The sequence below is a fragment of the Protopterus annectens genome, chromosome 3.part1 (assembly GCF_019279795.1).
Source record: "Protopterus annectens isolate FY-2018-M chromosome 3.part1, PAN1.0, whole genome shotgun sequence".
Classification (NCBI taxonomy): domain Eukaryota; kingdom Metazoa; phylum Chordata; order Ceratodontiformes; family Protopteridae; genus Protopterus; species Protopterus annectens.
The window spans coordinates 1,271,823,801-1,271,841,334 of NC_056732.1; the positions used below are offsets into that span (position 1 = coordinate 1,271,823,801).

A 17,534-nucleotide genomic window follows, 5' to 3' on the forward strand; every position below is an offset into this window, starting at 1 on the left:
AACTTCGGTGGGTGCACCTGCAAAAAATCTTTAACAGTTTGCATAGACTTAGCTTTGTCCTCCATTTTCTTTAAAACTGCTTCCACAGGCGATCCAAACAACACATCAGACTGTAAAGGAGCATCCAAAATCCTTGTCTTAACATGCTCAGCTAAATTCTGATCCTTCAACCAGGCATGCCTGCGAAGAACAGAACTAGTAGCAGCCACCCTCGAGGAGGCCTGTACAGCATCAAAACCACATTGCAAAGAATGCTTACCCACTTGCTCAGACACATGAACCAAGTCCAGCAACTCTTTACACTCAATACCTTCCGCCAAAGCATCCACCTTAGATTTTAATTGTGAAAGGAGATAATTCTGATATTTTAGCATGTGAAACTGACAATTCAACGCTCTCATGGCTAGAGTGGAAGAAGTATACACTTTCTTTCCCCACCTATCCAAGGCCCTTGCCTCTTTATCAGTGGGAACAGGATTTTTAACCACAGAAGCCTTAACACCTTTAGGCCATGAGAAATAGTTTCTGGGTCCGCCCTAGGACTCTTAGACAAATACTTATGAGCTTGGGCACCCTATAATACCTATCAGGCTTAACAGGAGCAGGAGGCAAGAGTCAGGATTCAGGGAAGCCTCTGCAAAACATCTTCCACCACATTCAACACAGGAGGAATAGCTAAGGGCCTATGCTGGGGCAAAACAAGAATTCCCTAAGCCTTTTCCTGGAATCAGAGTAATCCTGGCCTTCCCATTTAAAGTGCTCCCTCATGGAATGCAGAGTCTCTGAAAATGAGAAATCCTCAGGAGGAGAAGCTGTAGGAGTGGAATCATCCACATCAGAATCAGAATAAGTAGGATACTCCTGCAAGTCTTCCAGAAGACTCTGAAGCCTCTGAACACTGTTCAAAACTATCAAACTCTGGTTCCACCCTAGGCCTCTTATCAGGCGGGGCATAGAACCTCTAATCATAGTAATCAAATCTTCTGCCATTTTAGCATATGTTTCTTAGGTACAGAACCCGAAATGCTAGGAGAAGCCCCCACTGAAACTGAACTAGGCCTACCTCTCAAAGAAGTTTTGGCAACAGAAGGAGAGGCTCTAACTACCTTGGGAAGAGAGGGAAGAACAGTTACCTGAGAAGCCCCTCAGCCTGGCCTACCTCCTGAGAAGGCACATCCTGTAACAGTAAAGTTTCTGCCTGAGACTCCATGGAAACTCCTGGCAAAACCTCTGGCTCCACTTTCTAAAGAACCGACGTCCGGGACTGCCGGTTCATCAACCCTAGGCTTCACTGTTTAAACACTAACCTGGCACAGTCTAACCTCCTCTTAATAGCAACCAACAACGCCGTGCTCAGGCCCTAAACAAGGTATACACAAGGTATGGTAATCCCTATGAGGTATCTGTTTCCCACAAGAAATACAGTTATTCACTTTTTCTGACATCCGGTAAATACTGAGGCAAGAAAAACCAAAATGTTCCCAACTCTGTTTCGGTCTGAAGAAATATTTCAGAACGCCAACCTGCACTTGCAAAACTGCTTCTGCATCGGACCATGCGGCAAAAAGACTGAGGATATTGACCTCTGGTATTCGGGCCGACTGGACGCGGACTATACCCAATAGTAAGGACTGCAGCAATGGAAAACGAAGAACATGTAGACAAAACACTTTCTCACACTCAAGATTCATTTCATGATCTTGCTCTAACGGCAGCAAACGATCTGAAGAGTTGGGATGGAAGAAAGCATTATGGGTAGAGGGAGGAGTTCAAGATTTGGATCCTAAGTCTTGTGAATGTGACGTGTCGGATACGTAACCCATCAGTGAGGAAACATAAAAAGGGCAACATCAGATGCAATGTCATATATCTTAGCCCATAATGGATGGGGGTGCATGAAGATTTGTTAACCAGGGTAATGTGCCAAAAATGTATTTTCTTAAATCATGTGAAATTCACATGGTCTGTCTTCTTCCACCCCTTTGGTATTCGAATACATCTTTCCCAAACTCTAGGGGAAATTTGGACTGTTAGAAGGTTTTTCCATTTACAACGATCTGTTTCAAATACGTTACTACAAGTATCTAATGCCTTACATAGTACTGCTAATAGATGGGGTTTAGCATACAGAAGGTTTGGTTGCCACTCTACTATAGATTCTATCACTGTCTGTTAGTGATCAGTCTCTCTCCTGACATGTCCCAGCTGAAGGGACAGGCACCAATTTAAACATCTCTATCGTACTTGACTTAGCATTCCATGAAGGTGAGTGGTGCCAAACTATCATTGGGAATACATCACACCAGTCAAAAAACTTCCTTGCAACTAGGAATCCCAAACCCTGAAGTCTCCTTTCAACAGATATGCTTGAACAGTCCAAATGAGTGAACATCTAGAGTCATAGCCTGTCTAAAGCTGTAGACCAATCAAGTTTCCATTCCTTTATTCCAACCTTCACGGTCCCATAACTTTCTCCTAGCTATGTCTGTTAAGCATTGTTCAGATACAAACAACAGATTATGAAGTCGGGAATAAGCCCAACAGGTTTTGGCTTCGTTCTCACCACACATAATGAACCAAACCTGCTGACTGGGCAGGCCAAGTTCTCCATATATCTTTGATATTATTAATTTTTTTCCCTAGCTAATCTCAGATGTTCTCCATACCAGATGAAGCCCATTACAGCTTTTTGTATTACCTGCACTATTTTATGAGAATGGACATTGGTAAGACACCTACCTGCAAACATAAATTTTGGAAAAAGATCCATCTGCACAGCCACTAATTTTGCCACTAGGGAGAAGAGTAGTTTACTAAAAACCAAGAGGAAGAGTCAACAACCAAAATAAAAATAACATGGTGGTAGTAGAGTAAAACGTTTTTAGTAATTGCAACATAAAACAATTGTGTAATATTAAGCACTTTCATCCCTGCCAACTGACCAGGACTATGTCTTTTAATTAATTAAATATGACAATGTCATTTTAAACTTATAATTAATACTAATGCATTTTAATTTGATTGGTTGAGGGGTGCTATAAAGTATACATTTCAGTTTATTTGTGTATACCCTGAAGAAATCCTGGTCAGTAGGAAGCGATAAAAGCACTTAGTATTACACGATTGTTTTATGTTGCAGTTATTAAATATGCTTTACTTTATGACCATCAAGTTATTCTTATTTCAGAAAAGTAGTCTGCACCTGGCCTCTCTTACCTCATACATATATCAACACTTTTTTTTAACCTAATATCTAGCACTGCTTTTACAGAACTGGATAACTATAAGAGTGGACAATCTGCAGTTCTATCCTTGGGAGGCAATTTTGTGTATCCCAGTAAGTCTTATTAAATGTGTATATGACAGATTTCTCTCTATTCGACGTGAGACCTGAAACTTCCCCAACGTATTCTAGGAGGGACAGAACCTCCAAAAAATTCCTGTGAGGTCTTGCAGCCAAATTGTACAGTCGTCTGTGTAACAGGTGCTGGTTAGGGTGTTGTTATTTAGCAGTCTGATGCCCCAGTGTTCATAATGCTGTTTTATAATCATACTGAAGGTCTCAATTGCTAATATAAGCAAGAATGGTGATAAAGGACAACCTTGCCTGTCTCTTTGAGAAAGAGAGGAAAAGGATCAGAACAAGTATTATTCATAACCCATCCTTGCTAAAGAGCTATATATAGCAACCTTCACCAGTTCAAAAACTTCCCTCAACTCCCAAAATGGTTCAGGACTTCTGATAAGAAGTTCCAGTTTAGAGTGCCAAAGGTTTAATGAAAGTCAAACAAGACAATAGTTGACCTAACTGCTAGAAATGTCTATCCACCAAGTAAATGACCTTGCTTAGTCTGGCCACTAGAATTTTAGTTTCTACTGGTTAAAAGGATATGGGGTGATACTTATTTGGATCAGTGGGGTTATTTGCCCTCTTTCATAAAGATGATAACTGAAGCCATTCTACATGTGTTCCGCAACATCCCAAATTCCCTGCTAACACCAGACAGGTTCAACAAAATAAGTGCCGGGTCATCCGCAGATATCTTGTACAACTCAAATGATTTATCAGGGCCAGGCGCTCTGCCAGATTTCAGTAACTGAACTGCAGTTTTAATCTTTTCTACTACAGTAGATGAACTGAGTGCCTGCAGTTCTCTCTTTTGTAACATAGTGAGCCAAACAATTTTGTCTAAGAATTTTTTAATGTTATGGGGCCTGGTACTGGTGTTTGTAAAGTTTCTGGCAAAATGTTCTCATTACATTATTCATCTCCCATGTGGATTGTTCTAGTTCATTTTGGATATTCCTAAGGGCTATAACTGCCTGAATTTGCTTTCTTCCCCACAGATGATGTGCCAATAACTTAGGAGAGCTGGACAAGCCAATCCAAACAATAGTTTAACTCTATCCCAAAACTGTCGTTCTTTGGCCATCTTAATCACTGATGTCCTTTTTAATACTAATCATTTCCTGATACAAGTTAGGGTCTAAGCAGCGTCCCTTCATATATTGTGCTGTTGTGCTTTGTAAGCACGTCTGAAGGACTTTCAGTGCCAAGTGCTTTTTACTGCTCTTGACCCATTTTTTACATGGTGTAAATTTATGTATCTCCCTTTTAAAGGATGGCTAGTGTGTCTGGGTATGTTGATTAGATTTTGTTGCACTGAGCCAGAAGTATGATACCCAAAGTCAGAGTTCTGCTGCTATCTAACAGTTTGCTAGCAGTAAAGGGTCCATTCTAACAAGGAAAGAAATTCTAGAGGATCTAGTGACCCAAAGGTCTATCTGCAGCATACACTGGTCTGAGAGAGTTTGACTGAATACAGATTTGTGATATGTCTTCAATCAAGAAGTGGCTTGCTAAAAACATGTCTAATCTCCAGGCAATGATCAGGTAGCATTCTTTCATTCAGGATATAGTTATCCCCTTGTGTGTTGGGATGTTGTTCTGAGCAGTCTAAAGCCTTATTTCTCATTACATTAAAATCTCCTCCAATGACTAGAAAACTGTGGCCACCCATTTCACATAATGCTGCATATAATGAATTAAAAAGGTCAATAAGTTCTTATGGTTGAGACCATAAAAGCTCCTATCATCAGACAGCCCTGACTTATGTGAACTTTTATGAGTACCCATCTAATCCCTTTATCGCTTTTTACTTCACATTTTCCCCAGTGCATTCTTGCATGTATTACTATTAAAAGATCTTTTGCTGCTGAATTGTTATATGATCCATGATACCAAGCATCCCGCTATTTCAATATATATCTAACTGCCATATTATTTAGTTTTGTCTGACCGTGAATTTTTCTCAAAATACACACTGCACTAATTCTTGCATTTAGATCCATAACATTCCAGGACAGCCATCTCCCATGTAGTACTGTTCTTCTGCCACTGAAGTATGTTGTACAACTAGACAGTGAAGCTGCTCAAAACCAAGGGGCAGACAGCACAGCAATAGGTTACCAATCACTGATAGAAAAGGACTGCAGAATTACTTCATCTCAATCTATGCATGTACACATTTCCCACTACTTGTTTTAACCTTGTTTTGTGGCCATGTTGTTTAACTTGCAGGTCATATATTAGCAATATATTTTCTTGTTCAGCTCTCTAGTCCTGCTCCACATATCAAATGATAGATTAAGACAACCAGGTAGATGTCTTGAATGACAAGACAGATCATCTTCTTCTTTCGGCTGCTCCCGTTAGGGGTCGCCACAGCGAATCATCTGTTTCCATTTCTTCCTGTCCTCTGCATCTTGCTCTGTCACACCAACCACCTGCATTGTCCTCTCTCATCACAACCATAAACCTTATCTTAGGCCTTCCTCTTTCCCTGTTACCTGGCAGCTTCATCCTTAGCATCTTTTTCCCCAATATACTCAGCATCCCTCCTCAGCACGTGTCCAAACCAATGTAATCTTGCCTCTCTGGCTTGGTCTCCAAACCTTCCAACCTGGACTGACCCTCTAATATACTTATTCCTAATCCTGTCCACCCTCGTCACACCCAGTGCAAATCTTAACATCTTTAACTCTGCCACGTCCAGCTCTGACTCCTGCCTTTTTGTCAATGTCACTGTCTCCAACCCATATAACATAGCTGGTCTCACTACCCTCTTGTAGACCTTCCCTTTCACTCTTACTGGTACTCGGCTGTCACAAATCACTCCTGACACTTCTCCATCCACTCCATCCTGCCTGTACTCTCTTCTTCACCTCTCTTCCACACTCACCATTACTCTGAACTGTTGATCCTAAGTATTTAAACTGATCCACCTTCACCACCTCTACTCCCTGCATCCTCACCATTCCTCTGTCCTCCCTCTCATTCACACACATATATTCTGTCTTAGTCCTGCTGATCTTCATTTCTCTTCTCTCTAGAGCATATCTCCACCTCTCCAGGGTCTCCTCCACCTGTTCCCTACTCTCACTACAGATCACAATGTCATCTTCAAACACCATAGTCCACGGGGACTCCTGTCTGAGCTAGTCTGTCAACCTGTCCATCACCACTGCAAATAAGAAAGGGCTCAGAGCTGATCCTTGATGTAATCCCACCTCCACCTTAAACACATCTGACACTCCCACCGCAGACCTGACCGCTGTCACACTACCCTTGTACATATCCTGTAAAACTCTTACATACTTATCTGACACTCCCGACTTCCTCATACAATACCACAACTCCTCTCTAGGCACCCTGTCATACGTTTTCTCTAAGTCCACAAAGACACAATGCAACTCCTTCTGGCCTTCTCTGTTGTTCTTCATCAACACTCTCAGAGCAAACATCATATCTGTAGTGCTCTTTCCTGGCATGAAACCATACTGCTGATCACTAATCATCACCTCCCTTCTTAACCTAGCTTCCACTACCCATTCTCATAACTTCATGCTGTGACTGATCAATTTAATCCCTATGTAGTTACTACAGCTCTGCACATCACCCTTATTCTTAAAAATCGGTACCAAAACACTTTCTCCATTCCTTAGGCATCCTCTCACTTGCCAAGGTTTCATTAAACAATCTAGTTAAAAACTCCACTGCCATTTCACCTAAACACCTCCATGATTCCACAGGTATGTCATCTGGACCAACAGCCTTTCCATTCTTCGTCCTCTTCATAGCTATCCTTACTTCCTCCTTGCTAATCCACTGCACTTCATGATTCACTATCCAACCTTCTCTCCCTCTCATTCTCTTCATTCATCAGCCCCTCAAAGTACTCTTTCCATCTGCTCAACACACTCTCCTCGCTGAACGATAAAATACTTAATAAAATCTTTAAACTGTCTCAGCAAGGGAGCACACTCAAACTACATCTGCATTTGTGCACATACCCCGAGCACACCCCCTAACAGAAAACATCTTCATTCTACATGTGCGATTTTACACCCCACTGCAAACCCAGCAGCCCAAGATCACAGCATGTTAATATTAACTTTTGTCCAGCCTTTCTTCTCTTGCTATACTGTAAAGCCTATAATTCTTACAACCAAAAGTACTTGTTTACTTTAATATCTTTAATGCATACAATAGTCACTGAAACTGCTCCCCCACATTTAAAATACCTCTGACTACGTACTACATAAAACTGCTTTAATACATAAAACATGCAATTTATATCACAAAATGATTTACAGAAACACTAACAAGAACAAAAACTGTTTTACTTAGTTACTGTTTTTCCACTTGGTGTCCTAAACATTGATGACATGTGGGGTATTACATTTTTTACAGTTCACCGACAAGTTTAACAAAAACAAAAGCATAGTCTTTTTCAGTCGTTTTTTCTTGCAATACCATATTTCACAAACTTAACTGACACTTTGTAGTCTCCCATTTACTCACTTATTTTTAGTGCTGCTGGTCTTCTTCCAGTCCAACACCATGCTCTGGTTCAAGTCCAAGGTACTACTGATTCTTCTAGCAAACTCTGTGCTACTTTCTGTCTTTCAAGTATTTTCCTTTAGAACAGTGGAACATGTTTCACTAGTAAAATCTCTCTATGAGCTTACTATTAGGAGGAGAGAAGCAAAAATCACATTCTGTTTGATGGTTCATATTTTGCATTTTCTCCTTACTCTGTTCTGCATCAAAAAATGCATCTAATCCTCCAAGAAGAAATACTATTGAAGACAGTTGGCTAAAGCAGCTTGAATCTTACTCCTGCTTCTTGACATTCACTGATTGCTGGGATACAGTTGCTTCTCTTCTGCCTGGTGTACAGTGAATAATCATGTTCCAAAAACACACTGCTGACCTCCAGGTTTTTAATACTTTTCTCTTCTGCCACAGTTTTGTCAGGATCAATTTTTTCTGTTGGTAGGATTGCATCTTTAATAAAATAGGTCTTGGCTGTCTTCTCATGGCTAGGTTTGCAGGAAGAACTTGATGCACCCATTCAATTAACAAATCCTGCAGTGAAACACTAGTCCAGTTGCTTATTTGTGCTTTCATAAAATTAATATAGTCTGTTCCTTCTAGTTTCTCTGGAACAGCAGAAAATCTTAGGTTTTCTCTGCATGCTATCTAATTCTATTTTTTGAAACAGCCCTTCTTGAGAAGCCTAACATTCAGCCAGGTTTTTCCTCATTTCAACCTCTGATTTGTGCAGTTTTATCAGTTCATCTGAACAGCTAGTCAAAGTTTCTTCAGTCTTCCAACCTTTTGTTATTTGAGCTGATATATTCCTTCAATCTTTCATTTATTTTAATCACCTCAGAGTACACTCGGTTCATTTTTTTTCTCTAAACTATTAGAAGCCATTTCTTGAACTTCTTTTTGCTGAACAGCTGTAGAATCCTTCCCAGACAGCGATTTCTTTTTGCCTTTTCTGGTTGATTTTCTTTCAGGTTCTCTAAATTTCTTTTTTTTTTTTCTGGCATCCAAGCAGCATATTTAGTTGGCCTAGTGGCATATTCGCCAGTAGCTGAAATTTCCCAAAAACAGTTTCAATTGCACTCTTTTTCCTCAGTTTCTGTTTTCACATTGGAAGAGCTGAAGTTAAGCTGTTGAACAGTGTGCAGCAATCCTGGAAGTCTTTGCTACAAAATCTTAACCAAAGAAGGCATTATCTACAAGTAAGGACCTTCTGACTGAGGCTGTCTTAATAACAGTAATAAACACTACAACAATAAGACCTTTAACTGTAAGGCCTATAAAAAACAGTACAAAAGTTCAATGAACAGTAAGGAAATCTATATTATGACATAAAATTCTGAAACATAATATAATCTAGGGTAAAATTAAGATACTAGTACCAAACAACACTTACTCTTTGCTCTCGTGAGCATTAGGTTGTGGCACTGGATCAGTAAGTCGCATCTCAAATTCATTGCAGCGAAGAGGAACCTCACGATAGTGACTGATAAGTGCATAGAGACTATCAAACACCAAGTTGTCTGTAAGGTAAAACTTTGTAGTGCCAGCTTCTTGTCGTGAGTGGATTCGACAGTGCTGTACTCTACCTGATCTCCTGTTAAGAAAAACAATTTAAGTTCAGTTAGAAAAAAATATGGCACATATGAAGAAAATTATGCTGTAACAATGAATTTGTCTCCATCAGGTAGTCTAGTTCTAATAAAAATGAGAATTCAGAACAGCATGTGCAGTCTTTTACTAGGCATAGTGTATACTAAAACAGAAGTTATTTAATACCACATGTGCAATACAAAAGAACAAAGGAAGCAAAGATTCAGTGAAAGCCAGTCAACATTCTCTTCTAAATTTAGACATATAAAGACTACACACAAGTTTCAGATAAATGTAATACTTCTCACAGTTTCAAAGAAAATGTAAAATAAAAGGTGTACCTAGGTCTTGAGTAGAAGTTGTACATATGGATAGAGTGGAAAAATATTACCCCCAATTATACACTGTGGAGATAAGAGGACTATGCATTCAGAAATGCAATCAGCTTTACCCCAAGAACAACACACAGGTGACTCTACCATTACCTGTTCAGGAAAAACATTTCAAAACATCATGCAACTACACAACAAGCACTGCAGAACTTCAAAAAATACACAAATTTCCTCCTAGCTACTACTTAATGGAAAAACAAGCAAAATAAAATATTTACTCTGTTTACCCAGAATACACCAGATTATCAAAGTCCCCGCCTTCCTTGTCTTGTATACCATAGAACACTGTGCATCACATAAAACTATGGGGTGTCATTTTTGACCAATGAAAGAATTTTGAGCACATTCACAAATATCTCAAACTATGAAAAAAACTAACTTTAAACAAAGTAAAGTCATACTTAATAGAACATGCCCTACACATTAACAGCTGCTATATTCCTACCCTATTTTTCTCACCAGTTCTAACTAACCTACAAAAATACCAAATCTACAAGACAGAACAAACATACAAATTAAAAAAGACACATTTGCAGCAAATTCTCAAAATAGAGCAGGCTTAAAACAAAATAACAATCTAGATCTGTAAAATATTCCAAGTGTCACAGAATGTAATACTAAATACAATAAAACACATAAATCTTATAAATAACCAGTATCACAAAGGGATTGGTCAACACTACAATCCTCTAATACCATTACAATTAAAAGATTAAAATTATTCAAACAACATAACCATTCTGGTGATAACCTACACTCTGTGCATGTCTCAAAATTTTGCAATTTTATCCCACTTAAAAAAGAAGTGAAAGGGACACTAAATTATTTACACAAAAACTAAAGACTCAATGCAAAACAGTAAATATTCCTGCATAAAATGCTAATGCCAGACTAGAACAAATATTATCAATTACTACCGATTCTACTGGAAAATCTCAGTATATCACCTCTGATATGCTCTTACAGTATTTCTCTTTTCTTTGTCCTAACTTTAACTATGCCTATATTTCACACTAACTTTCTGTATAACCTTCAACCCCCTTGTGACGCCTGTGCCCAGGCCCAGCAATCAAGGAGCCTCAATCTTCATCACTAACACCAGAGAGGGCATCTCATATATGACGAAAGGATAACAAATAGAGAGAGTAAAGTGCAATTTCCCTTAAGAGCACACAGAGATCACAGTCAGTCTGGGGCTGGTCGCTCCCTTGCTCCCCAGGTCCCCAATAAGACTCCCCACTGGCACAGCTATAGGGTCCAGATCTCAGCCTAGCTGGGCAAGCTAAAATTTCCAGCACCCTCTCTGTCCAACCAGTGCTTCGTGTCCCTGCCCAAGTAGCTCACGCACACACACACTTTGAGAAGAGGTTATACAACCACACAGACACTCCTGGGGAAGGCTGGCACAGATTCTCCAGCTGTGCCCCTTTCTCCCAGACTATACGGACGGTAGTAATTACTGCCACCACCGAGCTAATATTTATCAGCTACTCAAATGCCTTTAAAAGGGTGTCCAATTATTACTGTGCAATATAATATCCAATTGGTAGTATAGCCCAGGGTTAAAGCTATTAGAGTGGCCTTGTACAGTTTTAACAAAGGCATGCAAGTACTCAAGAGCTTAACTTACCTCTACACAAACCAGCCACAGTTAAAAGGTTTTAAAATATTTAATAATAAATAATTAAAACCACAAGATAATACTTTCTACTATACAGTGATAGTCAAAAGTTCAGAGATCACACATAAACACTTAAAATAAATCAGTAGTACAGTTCTGACATCACAGAAAAATAGTCTAATCTTTCTATAGTTTCTAGCTATCTCTACAAAAGAAAACACAAGTCTAAGATAACTTACATAAGACAACAGGCAGAGTGCTAAGTTGGATAGTCAGACAAAAATGCTTAATAATCTCTGGTTCTCACTGTTAAAATTGAAACTGCAGTTCTGCTAAAACATTACATCATCTTTTTACACTTCCTGGAGTTCCCATGCTGACAGAAACTGCATTTACATTATTTTACACTTAGAGCAATAAAGGACATTCCACATGCAAATTCTGGTCATTAACTTTAGCCTTAAAACAATAGGCAGGGCGCCTTCATCTAGCCAGGCTTGAGCCGACTCGTAAAATATCAAAGGCAGTGATGAAATAATTTTAATTTCAAAGGACCAACAAGAAATGCTTGACTTGGCTTTCTTTACAGCAGATGGCACTGTTGCCACATTGTTTTAAGTTCAACATTCATATTTACAAATGATAGAATTATGTGCACAATTCTATCTGGCTAGGCTGGCAGCTTTCATCCATCTCTACTAGTCTTCACATCCCCCCCCCCAAAGAGCTCAAGCTATGTTTTCAAGTGACCCTTGAGAAATGCTACTTGAGATGGTTAGGTCTATCTGAGTATACCTACTCCATTCCCTATCTTGAGAGCCCATCTGCATTGGCATTGCTACTCTCACTGCAGTACTGCACTGATATCATATGCTTGCAACCCCAGGCTCCATCTTAGCAACTTGGCATTTTGCTGACTGGCTCTGTTTAACCATGTTAGAGGGCTGTGATCTGTCATAACAGTGAATTTCCTTCCATACAGATAAGGCTGAAGTTTCTGCAATGCCCACACACTGGCTAGACATTCCTTTTCTACAGCTGCATAGCATTCCTCCCTGGGTTGAAGCCTACGACTGAGATAAACCGCTGGGTGCTCTTCCCCCGCTGAAGAAATCTGCATAAGTACAGCCCCCATGGTTTGAAGCATCCACCTGTACAACAAATTCTTTGCTGTAGTTTGGACTGGTTAACACAGGGGGTCCTCCCAAAGCTTCTTTAAGCTTCTGGAATGCCTGCTCACATGCAGGGCCCACACTACCTTATCTGGCCTGTTCTTCCTTGTCAGGTCTGTGAGGGGAGCAACTTTGGTACTATAACTGGGGACGAACTTTCTGTAGTACCCTGCTGTCCCTAAACACGCCCTCACCTGCTTTTCAGTAACAGGTGCAGGCCACGCCTGAATAGCTTCCACTTTGGCAGGTTCTGGCCTTAGCTTACTACTCCCCACTCTATGTCCTAGGTAGGAGACCTCCGCCATACCCACCTGACATTTGCTCGGCTTAATGGTCAACTCTGCCCTCTGTAGTCTGCCCAGCACCTCCCTGACATGCTGAAAGTACTCTGGCCAGAAATGGCTGTAGATGGCAATATCAGCCAGGTAAGCAAGGGCAAACCCTCCTGCTCCTGCTCTTGCTAGGATATTATCTACCAGCCTCTGGAAAGTCGCTGGGGCATTCTTTATCCCAAAGGGCATCTTTGAGAACTCATGCAAGCCAAAAGGAGTCACAAAGGCTGACTTCTCTCTAGCACTGGGAGTCAAGGGCACCTGCCAGTAACCCTTGGTAAAATCAATGGTTGTAAGATACTTAGCCCCACCCAGCTGCTCTAGGGTCTCATCTGTCCTAGGCATGCGGTAAGCATCTGTCTCGGTGTGACTAATTTCCTGTAGTCCACACAGAACCTGGTGCTGCCATCCTTCTTTGGCACCAGCACCACTGGAGAGGCCCAGGGACTGTTGGACTCTTGAATCACCCCTAGTTCCAACATATCCTGTACCTGCTCCCTCAGGGTCTGTCTGACTCTCTCAAGCATCCTATAAGGGGCCTGCCTAATAGGCCTTTGGGGTCCTGAATCCACCTGGTGCTGCACTAGGTGGGTGCACCCTGGTTTCCCAGTGAACATGTCCCCAAATTCCTGCAACACTGCTTGGATTTCTCGAACTTGGGTAGGAGATAGCTGCTGGGACACTGCTACCCCTTCCACTGAGGTGTCAGCCTGAGCCTCACTGAGGAAATCAGTCCCCAGATCTCCCTCAGACTCCTACTGCAAATGCTCAGCACAAGGGCCTATCATGGTAAGGTTTCATCATGTTAACATGGTACAATTTGTGCCCCTGCCATCTGCCTAGCAGTTCCACCATGTAGTTAACATCACTTACCTTTCTTACCACCCTGTAGGGTCCCTCCCAAGCTGCTTGCAGCTTGTTGTCTCTGGCAGGAATGAGAACCATTACCTGCTGCCCCACAGCATACTCTCTAGCTCGAGCATTCCTGTCATACCACACCTTTTTCTGTTGTTGGGCTTCTGCCAGGTTCTCCTGGACCAAGCCCACGAGTTCCCTGAGCCTTGTCTTGAGGTTTAGGACGTATGCCACAACAGACTCCTTGTGAGACTCGCACTCACCTTCCCACTCATATTGAATTAAATATAGAGGTCCGCTCACCCTACTATGCACATACAGCAACTCAAAGGGTGAAAAACCTGTGGATTCCTGGGGAACCTCTCTGTAAACAAACAGATGGGGCAAATATTTATCCCACTCCCTCTTAAACTAATTTGCAAATGCCCGTAGCATGGACTTGATTGTAGAGTTTAACCTCTCAACAAGGCCATTAGTCTGGGGATGGTCTTCATGTGCTTCACCCCACAGGACTTCCACAGACAAGCCAGCAGGTCTGACAGGAAATTGGCACCTCTGCCAGTCAGTATTTCTTTTGGGAAACCTACCCTGCAGAAAATCTTTAACAAAGCATTTGCCACCTTCTCTGCCTCAATGGAGGACAAAGCCACTGCCTCGGGGTATTGTGTAGTATAATCCACTACCACTAGGATATACTTTTTCCCTCTGGAACTTGGGGTACTCAGAGGACCCACAACATCCATAGCTACCCTCTGAAATGGCTCCTCAATCATAGGCAAAAACATCAAAGGAGCTCTCACCTTGTCTCCTGCTGGCACTGCTCACAGGTCCGGCAGTACCCTGTTACATCTCTGGAAATTCCAGGCCAATAGAAGTTCTGCATAATACGCCTCTTTGTATGTTTTATGCCCATATGACCTGCAAAGGGAATATCATGGGCTATGACTAGAAGTGCCAGATGGTAGGCCCTAGGCACTACCAACTGCAGTACTCTCTCACCTTCTATCCCTTCCTCAGGGGTCCACACTCTGTACAGTAACCCTTTGTCCCAGTATACAGATTCCCCCTTTCCTTGAGAATCAGGTGCCTCCCTAGCTACCTGCCTCAGGCCTTGCAGTGTAGGGTCAGAGAGCTGAGCCTGTCTCAACTCTCTCCTTGTAACCCTTCCCAGCTCCCCTTCCACAGGAAGTCTGGCATCCTCTGACAGTGGTGTCTCATTGTAAGCCTGGGTACTACTACTCACCTCTACCTTTGCAGTCACTCTGTCCAAGGGACCATCAGTACCCACAAGCAGCTGTGGCTCACATTCAGTCTCACTGCTACAGCGTAGTTCCCTCCCTGAAGTAACCACCTCATCAGTCCTGGCTGCAAGTATGCAGTCTGTCTGGGTCTCCCCCAGGCTACCAGACCCACATGTGTGTCTCCTAGCCTGACCGCGTTTAACTGCATAAGCACATGGTACTGCCTCTCATCCAAATCCTTCCCTATCAGGACATCTGCAGGATGGTAGTTTAGTACCCCTGTTGCCTCAAGACAACCTACTATTGGCATTTTGTCTTTCCCACTTACTGGCTCCCTTACCTTTTGTTCCCCACCTTGCCTCCATGGCCACCTATATGCCACATGGCACCAGTGGCTGCATTCAAAACATTTAACCCTAGCTCCTGGACGTGTACCTGGACTAGCGGCTTCCCCTGCTACTGGCAGATTCTGTTGTGGCAGTCTGTGCTGCCCACCATGGGTTCCTTTAGACCCATGAGCAGTACTGAGTGTTCCCTTCCTGTGCAGGGCTGCCCTGCTTGCCAGGTATAGGTCTCCCTTCTTTCCCAACTCATCTGAAGTAGCACATTGTCTATCAACTAACCAGATCCTCATGTCCTCAGGCAAAGTACTAAGGGCTTGTTCCCTCACCAAAAGGTCTGCCAGCCCTTCAAAAGTGGTGACCTGACATCCACTCACCCACCTATGGAAATAAGTGCTCAATTCAGCAACATTCACACACACTTTCATCTGACTTGCGTCTATGCTCATGAAACCTTTTCCTATACATTTCAGGTGTTAGCTTAAACAGCTCTAAAAGACATTTCTTAACAGCAGTATAATTAACATGCAACATAAGACAATTTACCTAATGGAGTTACAGCTTTACCATGGAGTAAGGGGGGTCAGGAACCGTACCTAGAGCCCTTGGTCAACTTCATACTGTTTACATACCCTCTCAAACACGAGTGAAACTATCAAAATTATCCCCTCTTTAAACTGTGGAAGAAATGTATTGACCTTTTGTGTTCTGGGGTCCAGTTACTCCCTTCCCCATTACCTCCATGACTCTGGCGAAGAGTCAGCATCTCCTTCTCATGCTGCCTCTGCTTCTCTTGTTCCTCAGCTTGCAGACATAAGAGTTTCTCATTCTCCTCAGCCTGCAAACGGTGCAGTTTCTCATTTGCTTCTAATTCCACATGCCTGCCCTCCAACTCAAGTCTCTTTAGCTCCAGATGTTTTTTTTTAAGTCCACTGTAGAAAGGTTGAGCTGTCCATTCTCCGAGGGAATTATATCTCCACTGCCAGTCTGATTGTCCTCCTGGTTGCTGTTTTCTGATGCAGCTGTAACCAAGGCTGCAATCAGGTCTGCCTTAGTCAGGTTTCCATGCACCAGTCCCCTAGCCTGGCACATCTCCACCAGCTTGCTCCTTGTCAACTTTCCATACACCTCTGCTGACATGCTGTCTGCTCACCCTGACTAACTAAGCTAACAAAAGAAATAAAACAATTGTGATCTATACTCTGAGTATTCACTGCGTGGCTGTTTTAGAGTACAAAACACCTTCAAAGCTCACTGTACACAAACTTCAGGATTCACTCTACCCACACCACTACAAGCCAATTAGTATTTGCCAACACAAATGTGAGGATATCTTAACCACTGCCACCAATTAATATGTGATGCATGTGCCCTGGCAGGGCAATCAAGAAGCCTCAATCTTCACCACTAACACCAGAGAGGGTGTGTTATATATGAGGAAGGGATAACAAATACACACAGTAAAGTGCAATTTCCCTTAAGAGCACACAGAGATCACAGTCAGTCTGGGGCTGGTCGTTCCCTTGCTCCCCAGGTCACAAATAAGACTCCCCACTGGCACAGCTATAAGGTCCAGATCTCAGCCTAGCTGGGCAAGCTAAAATCTCCAACACCCTCTCTGTCCAACCAGTGCTTCATGTCCCTGCCCAAGTAGCTCACAGACACGCGCACACACACACACACACACACACACACACACACACATACACACTTTGAGAAGAGGTTATTCTGCAATACTAATATCCAATTGGTAGTATAGCACAGAGCTAAAGCTATTAGAGTGGCCTTGTACAGTTTTACCAAAGGCATGCAAGTACTCTTAAGAGCTGAACGTATCTCTACACAAACCAGCCACAGTTAAAGGGTTTTAAAATATTTAATAATAAATAATTAAAATCACAAGACAATACTTTCTACTGTACAGTGCTAGTCAAAAGTTCAGAGATCACACAGAAATACTTAAAATAAATCAGTAGTACAGTTCTGACATCAAAGAAAAACAGTCTAATATTTCTATAGTTTCTAACTATCTCTAAAAGAAAACACAAGTCTAAGATAACTTACATAAGACAACAGGCAGAGTGCTGAGCTAG

At 41.9% G+C, this 17,534-nt stretch overlaps 1 protein-coding gene across 1 annotated transcript in view; it reads right to left on the minus strand.

Moving 5' to 3' along the window:
* Nucleotides 1–17,534, minus strand: part of LOC122798415 (1-phosphatidylinositol 4,5-bisphosphate phosphodiesterase gamma-1-like) — a 3,104,897-nt gene that overhangs the window by 996,075 nt on the left and 2,091,288 nt on the right. The window contains exon 17 of the mRNA XM_044067334.1: nucleotides 9,291–9,491. Within this exon, the coding sequence (XP_043923269.1) occupies nucleotides 9,291–9,491 (201 nt within the window). The remainder of the gene's footprint in view (nucleotides 1–9,290; nucleotides 9,492–17,534) is intronic.